Source organism: Sinocyclocheilus anshuiensis, unplaced genomic scaffold, assembly GCF_001515605.1.
Source record: "Sinocyclocheilus anshuiensis isolate Anshui unplaced genomic scaffold, SAMN03320099.WGS_v1.1 scaffold307, whole genome shotgun sequence".
NCBI lineage: Eukaryota > Metazoa > Chordata > Actinopteri > Cypriniformes > Cyprinidae > Sinocyclocheilus > Sinocyclocheilus anshuiensis.
The window spans coordinates 230,903-241,406 of record NW_015552550.1 but is presented as its reverse complement, the minus strand read 5'-3'; the positions used below and the strand labels follow the sequence as shown (position 1 = coordinate 241,406).

The following is a 10,504-nucleotide window of genomic DNA, read 5'->3' as shown; positions in this document are numbered from 1 at the left end:
TAAAAACTGAAAACAGAAGGGGAACAAGTAGTAGGAAAGAGAATGATTCAGAAGCGATACTTATGTGTCTTGCCGGTGTCCCTGCTCGGTGGAGTCGAACGGTAGAGTCAATGGTCTTTACACTCTTCGGTCTTCAAACAAGGAGAGCTTCACACGAGGGCTGCCGCAACATTATTATAGACATGTTTATAGACACTCAAAAATGACAATTCTGTCATCAATGTTGGATCTTTATTTGATATAAAAATATAATGGTGGAAGAAAAAAACAACTGCAGATGGGCAAGAAAGAGGCATCCAGACTTTTAAAGAAAGAAGAAAACATTCTGAGGTACAAATAATTAATTCATTATTCAACTAAAACTGTGTATTAAGATTTAAATGAAGTTAGAGGTGCCTTAATTCCCCTTAGACCAGCTGTGCATTTGACTGAGACACTGAAACCTTGTGCCCCATGTTCACTTTACCCCTTGTGGTCTCTCTTTCTCCTTGTTGATCCCTTCTCAGCTTTTAGACAGTGGTGAGCAGACCAAGTGTCAATCACTCATCTTGGACAGCATTTCTCCTCCCACTAGAGCTCTGTGTCCATTCACTCTGTCAGCAGGGAGCCAGTCTCTGGGTTAGCTTTCTCGCTGAAAAGCCAGATTACAGTGTTTACAACTGTGTTTCCTCAAGAGTTCTGTGCAATAAATTAAATTTGACTGAATGATGTATTTTGGTAAACATTTAATTTAAAAGTGCTGTTCCCATTAATAACATTAATCACATAAAGTCAGTTAAGGTTACTTAAAGAGAGTCAGTGAGTTCAGTTGGATGCATTATTTTAATATTTTAACATTTTGAATTCGCTTTATTAGATGTCATTTTTATGTCTATTTAGCTTTAATTTATTTTTATTTCAGTTTTAGTCATTTTAGTACTTGAACTTATTTCCATTAGTTGCCAAGACATCATTCATTTTTTTATTAAATTTTTTTTAAATGTCATAATTTTTGGAAATCTTGTTACAATGCAAGATTTTGTTTTTGTTTACGTGTAGTTTGAATTGACCACCCTTTCCTTTCGTCTCTCAGCACATGTCTGTGGTGGTTTGTAGACATGATGTAGTTGCGTGCATCACACACGGCGCATATGTCTAATGAAATATGTATTAATATAATTGTAATTTATTATAAAAACATTATTTAAATAAATTTCAGATGAGTTTATAGAAGTGGCTGCTTATAATAAACCCATGTAAGTGAGCAGAGAAATCTAGACAAGTATCTTACCTGACGCTGATATTAAAATGGCCAGTCTTAGCCGTTTCTGCGATTTGGCTCTCCTTATTAATTTTACTATTTAATTTTTTCGTCGGATACAATCCATAGTGAAAGATGCAGCAAATGGTAGCTCAGGTAGGCCAAAAAACACAAGAGGAGAAGCGTTGGGATAATACAATATCCGCAATCACAGACAGGACCACAGAGTTTGCTGAATAATGGTAGGTAATTTGCTCTGGAATTGTTAAAGAGGTTGCAAAAGTATAAAAATTTCTCTAATGTCCCCCTAGAAAACTAGTCCCGTCCGAATAGGGCTTTTGTTTCATCTGTGAAACATTAAAGAAGCTATTTCGAAGAAAGTTGGTAAGCAAACAGTTTTGCATATTGTGTTGACACTATTTTTCCCTTGTGTCTGTTTTGCTCCAGCAGCTTATGTAGAGTGTGATTGGGAGGGTCTTTGAGCTGTGGGTGTGGACAGATTTTTCTGAGTGACAGACAGGCAGGCAATGTGAGAGGGGAGGGGCAGAGGGTGAGTGGGCGGTCTCTAACTCATGAGCTGCTGCAGTGTGTTGGGGAGTGTGTCAGTGTGTCGGAGACCTGCAGTTTGGAAGGGTTAGTGAGCAACACACACACAAACTTGCCCACTCAGCAGCACACATGCACGCACACCCACACTCAACCACGGCACGGGAGGCCGCCGGACTCACTGGAAAATGAATCTAATGAAAGGAAGAACAATCAGCCTACAGCATGGTGAGTACAGACAACTCTGGAGTTCTGAGGTGCTAATGGCTTTACCTTACGGGGGTTGAGATGAGGGAGGGGTGGGAGACAGGGGGGTACTGTTACTGTTTTTACTGAGTTTTACTGTGCTGCTGATTGACTTAAACAAAAGTGTGAGAATACACTTTAGCTATGGGGGAACATATTTGTGGTGATGTAGTGTGCTTGTTATCCATGTTATACGTGAACAGGACCTTTTGTCACTGTGTGTTTTTAATGAATAAATGGTTAAGAGTGTGTGTTGGTGGTCTGTACTGACCTTGACGCAGGTAAAGCAGCCAAGGAGAGTGAAACTGTGGATTCAGCATGAATACGCTCTGCTGAGAGCTGACTGCGTGCTGCTGTTTTTCTGTAGGGTTCATACAGCCGGTTTGACTGTGTCTGTGTGTGACCTCCCTTCATGACTATTGGGGTCTTCCAAATGTGTGTGTGCTCAGGCCTGTCACGCCAGCTGTTCTCTCCATTACACTTGTCTCCTTTACATCTCAGTGAGCCTATAAAGAGGTCAACCATGCAGAGAGGAAGGAAAGTGTGTATGTGTGTACAACACTCTTGGCCTTTCGTTCTCTTAAAGGTGACTGCTGCCTTGAAGGTGAAGAATGAAGGCGATTTGTTTCATCTGAAACCATATTTTCTTCCTCTTCCTCGGGTTTGAAAACACGGACATGTGTGGATTCAATTTAGCTTCATCTTTTGTGTTTGGGTTTGCCGGGTTGATATTGAAAATGAGCCCAGAAGGAAAGAATGGGAGGCGAAAGAGGGGCAAAATGAAGTGTTTGGAGTAGAAGTACATTGTTATTAGTATACTCATATGCTCATTCATCAGTCCAAACCACAGTTACGCTCCGAGCAGGTTGCGCTGTGCTACATCTGCTCATTGAACCACAAACATTCGTAGTTCTTACCCTTTACGAGGAACTTCCTCTGACCTGGAGTGTATCGTCTCCAAGAGCACTGATGGGCTTGTCCTGTGAGCAATCGCGTTGTCCTTGTAATTGAGTGAGCTGGGTACAATTTACAAAGTCAAACATCCATCTAAACATCCAGTCCCTCAAACCGGCCAAGCTGCATATGGTTCAGTTTTTCAGGAAACACTGCAGCTCTGGCTCAGTCATCTGTAGCTTACAATAGCTGTAGAGGTAACTGGAAACAAATGCGTTTAAAAGCAAAAGAGCCTCCCGCTCATTCATTTAAACCCACCACTGCTTGTCAAGATGTTGGAGGCTTAAATTAGGCCCATTTATTGTGTCCTTTTTTTGTGTCTCAGGACAACTTGGAAGTGAGGCGATCTTTAATTTGACCCACCTTGTTGTGGAGACATTTGTCCAAGGGTCACTGGGTTATCTAGAAGTCGTGTTTGAAGAGCAGGTTTACTCAGATGTTTCAGAGAGGTCTGAGGTTTGTCCGGATCTGTTGTCAGGTAGAGGCCTGCTCTGATGTGTTAAACTTTAACCCTTTCGAGTAACGCCGCATGCTTCTAAGACTCTTAACTGAAGAATTTCATCACTGTTCTTCAGGGGTTTCATGAGAAAGGCAGCTGCAGGGCTCTTTATGACTAGGGGGTCTCAATAGTAATAACAAACACTTTGTCTATGATATTTAATGTGTAGGCATCTCTTTGTAAATGTGAGGCTGTATTTTGCTAGTGGGCAGATTTGTCTGATGTGTGTGTGTGTGTGTGTGTGTGTGTGTGTGAAGATCATCAAATCATTCTAATATGCTGATTTGGTGCTCAAGAAACATTTATTGTGATTATCAACTGTTTAAACTAAAACTCCAAACTTTGAAGATTAGTGTATGTGTGTGTGTGTTCATATATATATATATATATATATATATATATATATATATATACACACACACACAAACACAATAGAAGTCAATGGTTGTCCTAATTTTGAAAACTATGTGTGTGTTTGTGTGATAACAGTAAGGCAGATCTCATGGCTGCTCTATATATATAGATAAACACACACACAAACACAATAGAAGTCAATGGTTGTCCTAATTTTGAAAACTATGTGTGTGTTTGTGTGATAACAGTAAGGCAGATCTCATGGCTGCTCTTTATATTGCTGAGGTAGAGGAATGCTCGCGATGCTTCTCCTGATCAGACCTGTTCAATACAGAGTATAAAACATGATCACAGCATTCTCTTTCTCGCTCTTTCTTGCTCCCTTCTGTTCCTTTCTGTCTGTTATGCTAGATATGAACAGAAAACCACTGCTCCCATCATTCTCACCACTAAATAAACAAAACGTCATGTTAGTTCAGCACTCAGATTGTGACATTTGGTTATAGTCAGGTCCATACCAAATCCTGCTAATGTTTGGCTGGATAGTCCTAGATAAGGGCCTTTCGCACCGCTTTAGTTCCAGAACTAAATGGACAGTACTAAAGTACTGGGACAATTTTGCGCGAACTATTTCCCAGTACCATTTAAAGGGTTGCATTCGAACAGACAGTGTGTATTAGGAACCGGTCGACAGCGACGTCATTTGTGCGCGGCGTTCAACAACGGAAACAAAGAAAACAACATTAACAACAGGAGGATGGAGGACGCTGTGATCGGAGCTGTGTTTTTGTTGTGTCTCGTGGGTTTCACAATAATGGACATGGAAAGTCGACGTATACGTAAAGCGATTGAAAGAACGGAAAGGAGGACTAAGAATCTCCAACGACAACTGGCAGTGCTACATTTGCTACAAGTGCCTGCACTTCAGCGTCCGTCCATCTATCGCTGTTCTCCATACTTGCGAAATAAGTTGACACAATGATTACAGTATGTTTACACGCCATTTTAAATCATGGCGGTGAGGGCATTTTCATACGCGTTTGGCCAATCAATGTCTACTTACGTCACGATTAGTACCAGTTGTGCTGGTTAGACCCTGCTCCGGAGTAGGAGCTAATTTGGTTCTCGAAAAAGGCAGTCCGGTACTAAAATCGCTCTCAGTTCTGGTGGTGCGAAAACGCCAAAAAGTGGGTAGTTCCACAATTAGTTCTGGTACTATGAAAAGGTTCCTGCGGTGCGAAAGGCCCTATAGATAGATAGTCCCAGATTGGCTGGATAGGCTAACCGATTTAGCTTCATATGTGATTTACAGGTTCTAAAATTTGACCCTGCAAGGCCACATGTTCGTTACGCAGCAAGAGTGCTCTGATGTAGTGATATTCAAAGATAGATCATCCAGCATGTTTAGGATAGTCGGCTTGATTTTGAATAGTTTTTAGTGTGAACAGATAACAGATGTCTGAGTAAAAAGGAAGCATTTTTAATGTCATTGTGATGTAATGGGATTCAGACAGAGTTCAGGAATGTTGACTAAAGACCTTTAGGGTTAATTTTGTCCTGCATGCCTGCAAATCACTGTGCACTGGTCATTTTTGGGACAGCCGTTACATCCGTTACATGTGGAGTAGCAAGAGAGTACTATGCAATGCTAAGAGATTTCACTGTTTCCTCCTGCGTACACTGTAGTAACCAAACTGTAATGTATCTGATCAAGCTTTGACTTGTTTCCTTTGAGGCATTGATGCTAATCATCAGTCATTTTTATGCCATTTCATCACCTCACACGCTGAAGTTACAGGCTGTCTTCATTTTTTAGTAAATTGTCATTAATGCCATTACCTGTATAGATATGGCCTCAATGTAAGTAGTCAGACAAGAATGTGAAAAATATGACTTTCTTTTCTAGAAATCAGGGTTGACAAAGCAGATAACAGATCTCTCAAACTTAATATAACCGCATGAATCAGTGTACTGTTATGGATCTTGTTTGTGTGGCTCTTGCTGCTTCAAGAATGCTGTCACACCCTTTGGGTCTCTCTTCTTTAACATGGTATTTTAACCAAAGTATGTTATAGACTTTTAATTAAGACCCTAAAGAATCATATAAACTTGTGCAAAATGAGCATCCGATGATCCCTTTAACACACTAGGCAGGAAAGAAAACCGTTCTGTGTGGACCATTTGAGGAGGAAATGAATGGTTCATTTGTAGAGGAAAGGACGAAAAGGAGGACCATAAATATAAACATGTGCACACATTTTAGTGACAACATGCAAACACACGTTTAGGTGAATTCCCACTGTCCTTTTCACTCCATGATCTATTTTAGCAGTGGCCAGAAATGTTGTGTCCATAATCACTGTGATAACACAGGCTACCCCTTTAAAATCTATGTCAGACCACAAGTTGGGAAAGTCACCATTAACAGAAACTTGCTCATACTATTCTCACTGACCTGTTAGCTTACACAGAAAGTTGTTAAATATAATTGCCATTAGAAGTACAAATCTAGGTTAGGTTGAAGTCTAAATTTATAGGATGTGTAAAGGGTAACTGAACATACTATGTTGTCAGGTGATCTTCTAAATTGTGTTTATCTTCATGGTTGGTAACCATTGCTTGTGCCAAAGTCAAACATTGGGACCCCCCCCCCCAATTTATGTAACCCATTCCACATGACCTTACACTGTCACATCCTGCTGAGTTCAGCCCCAGACAGTGTCGCCACACAATCCAGCTCTCAGCCAATGGAGTCTTGCTTCACAATAGAAGAGACCAGGACTCAATCCATCAGTGGCAGAGGGCCAAAAGTCAACGTTTTTTTGTGTTTAGCTCATGAATAGGCTTTGATCTCAATGCAACCGCTCTGAAGTTGTACACCGTTCTGGAGATTAACCCTAAAGACTTAAGGACTCAGGATTTGAGTTGTGTATTTGACTGATTATGTGCCAGTGAGTTTAGATGGGGTCCCATCTACAGGTTTGGATTTCAGGGAAAGACTGATTAAAATTAGATGGGATTTATTTTGAGGAGACACTTGAAGTTTAGAAGCTAAGCTGTTACAGGGGCCGACCCTGTAAGTCTGGTCTTTGTATGCATTTCATTCATATGAACGTGTATCATTTAGAAACTGCCACTCAGCCATGTCTTAATCCACATTCCCTTATTCAGGATTTATTGAAGTAGACATGATTTTACCTGAGAATTAATTAGTTTAATTATGCATGTTGTAGATCATATTGTGAACAAATCATCCATGTGTGCTACCCCCCTTTTTTTAAAGGTTTAATCAAAATATAACTCTCTTTCAGTAAAAAAACAACAACAGACTTCTCTCTGGTGACGTATGTTGGACTTCTCCATTCATTTAGTCAACTTAAACCTCATCCCTTCACAATCGACTGCAAACTCACATTATTTTTTGAATGCAACACCCACATCTCAAAATCCAATCATCAACCAATACATAGAACTAAGTTATGCCCTATAATTTTTCTTTTTTCAATAATCCATTTCACGTACGTCACAATATGAAAGAAAAGGTCTGTTGCTACTTCCGTTTCATCGCAGCTTAATGATTGCTATATTCCTAGACAATATAATGGACTTTGTGACCTGATAGTCCCAACTAAGGTCCCTCTGTTGTATTGCCTACTCATTGGATTTAAGCAATGGCACTTGTAACATGATATTAATTTTGTGTACCAAGGTACTTCAAAGAACACCGTAGTATTGCCATAGTAAATGCTCTTAAAACATGGTATTACCCCATAGTAGTAGCGCAGTGATTTCATCAAATTCTCGGTGTTGTAGAATATAGTTTACCTTCCCGTCCTAACCTGCTGGATTAGGTTTTGTGATTTGACTGCAAAATTTGTCAAGAGCATTAGATGATCAATTGCCTGTTTTTATTCTCTGTTGGATGTGTTAGCAAGATAAGACAAACATTGGTCACACTCTTCAAAGCCTTAAAGAATGACTGTGGGCTCCAAATGGTGCTAATGATGCACATTTGATTGTTTTGAGTAGACAGCTGTATATGGATGGAGCCTCTTATGAGTCTGGGCTTCAGGCACACTGTTTACAGCTTGATGCCAATGCAGTGACAGTGTGAATCAGAGCACTGGCCTGACGCCTCTTGGTCTGAAGACTGCCACTCTTCAAGCATTCAGAGAACTCTGATGTGATACTCTATACTGCTGTCACCAGAGTACTGTTTTTCAATACTTCTATATCTGTAAGTCAGCACAATGCACAGCTTTATGTAAAATAAGACAGGGATTCAGAATGGAAGATAATTCATTTGAATCCGTTCAGAAGGGACAAAATTTAAGGCTGTCAATCAGTCTTCCCCTTCTGATTTGACCATGTCCTGACCAGATGTAACTTTTTGTCGATTACTTGGTTTGTTTCTGCAGAAATGTGCTGAGTAGCTTCACCCAGGACCGTCGCAAGGGCTGTGCGAAGTGTGTGACCGCACAGGACCTCGCGCCTCTAGAGGGCCTCGCTCCTGGCCTGCATTGTATGTGGTTTATATCTTAATTTTTTATTACTGTTTTTCCACCCAGCATCAATAAAATACAATTGCTGCTCTCTCACAATTATATAATCAAGGCCACAATCTGAAAATGATTATTTTTCGAATTTCAATAGTACGTTCTACGTGCTCGCCCCACTTCTGCACGTCTGTGAAGAAGAGAAAATAATTTGGGGCGCTGCGCGAGAACGCGACCGATTTCGTAGACAAGTCGGGTGGTGAGAAAAGGAAAATAATTAAAAACTGTTTGCGCACCTCCATGTCGCGATAGACTATGTGGGCTTGCCCTTTTGTCAATTGAAAAGGATATTGCACCCAAGCTGGATTATAACGATTTTATTGCTGAGTTTGCGGCAAGGAAAGTGATTTATACCTAATCTGTTCGTATGGTGAGTTGACCTGAGTTCATTTCATATTATTGTTTTTAGTTAAATGTATTCCTAAAAAACTAAATCGAAACATTCTAAGTTTTTTTTTTAATCTGTCATTTTCATAAATCTGTCAACATGTTCAAAATGTATACAGCCTGCAGCTGCAAATCTATAATCTAGACATAGCTAAATGACTCTGACTCTATACTGTAGCTACTGTAAGTGTTATGACCCATCTGAAAACATTTAAAATCTGAATGAAATATAGCCTATGCTGAATTATTAAATTGTAACATACTGTCTGACATTGTTCAACATGACAAAATAAAATGACAGCTGACCTGAATGACATTAAGTTCATGTTTTTTTTCTAGTTTTTTTTTTTTGTCCTTCAAAAGACTGTAGTCATAGCTGATAGTAGACTCAGTTGTTGTATTTTTCTGCTTGTTAGAAGTGTATTATGCAGTAGGTCAAGCCACTTTTTACTAACAACAAAAGAACAACAAACAAGATCGCATGGTTTATTTGTCCATTAGATGCGCGTGAAAGTTGCCTTCGTTAGTTGCACCTCTTGTGACGGCCCTGGCTTCACCCACAACTAGGGTTGGGTACCGAACTCGGTACTTTTAAGGGTACCGACCGAATTACGTTGGTACTACCGAGTACCGATTCACGTTAAATCAATCGGTGCCAAATTTCGGTACCTGAGAACGCATCTGGGCGCATACGCTACAGAGAGAGAAAGAGAAACCCTGTGACGTGAGGTCACCCCTGCAACTCGTTCAAACAACACACAGGGCAAGCCGAAATGTTCTGAAGTGTGGTTACATTTCTAGGGCCATATGGTTTCTGCGAAAACGCGGACGGGATCGCGGAGTCCATTCATAAAAACGTAATTTACTCTATAGCGCGGAATGCCACGGAATTCGTCAATTTTGGACGAATAAATCAAAAGTAGCCACTGCCACTTAATTCGAATTGCGATATAAACTAGTGAATATTAAAATGCAAAAAGACAGTTTAAATACGAATCCTGCATGTTCCGCTTGCCTCTATGTATGAATTGCGGAAACACGGTTTTGTTTACTACACAAATACTGAAGCACGTGTGACGCTCGCGGTGGTTTTCGGGCCTTTGCGTCTCACTGTATGACGGCATGAACACGCAACCTATCAAAAGAAAAGTACGGTTTAACGTAAAAGAAATATATTACTATTGTATTACTTTTGTACAGTATAATGTACATCTTTAAATATTCCATTTTCTATCAAATTTAAATAAAGCAATTAAATTATAAAAATAAATACAACCAGATTAATCACTTAATTGTAGAAAAATATAATACAATTATTAGCCTTTTAAAAATGTTTTAAAGGAATATTCACACAATTTTTCTTCCATGTATTAATTTCAACAGTAAACCTCAGTTTGTTTGCCAAAAAATAAAATGGCTTAATTTTCATTTAATTTAAAATAAATGTTTAATGCCTTCATTTGATTTTCAGAAAAATTAAAACAAGAATTTCTGAGGAAAAGAAAGAAAGAAAGAAAGAAAAACTTTGTAGGGCCCTATTGTTCAAAATGTTGAAATTGAGACTTTTGGACTTTTATTTTTTCACCGAAATAAATGTTTTTGTAATAACACAGAACACAGAGAGTAAAGTACCGAAAAAAGGTACCGTTGGGTACCGGCACCGAAATTCAGGTACCGATACCAGTACCGTACCGGTTAAAATGTGAACGGTACCCAACCCTA

General features: G+C 39.6%; 1 protein-coding gene across 1 annotated transcript in view; it reads left to right on the top strand.

Moving 5' to 3' along the window:
- Nucleotides 1-1,856: 1,856 nt before the first annotated feature.
- Nucleotides 1,857-10,504, top strand: part of LOC107664380 (rho guanine nucleotide exchange factor 40-like) — a 78,247-nt gene continuing 69,599 nt past the window's right edge. The window contains exon 1 of the mRNA XM_016454931.1: nt 1,857-2,014. Within this exon, the coding sequence (XP_016310417.1) occupies nt 2,012-2,014 (3 nt within the window). The 5' untranslated portion in view covers nt 1,857-2,011. The remainder of the gene's footprint in view (nt 2,015-10,504) is intronic.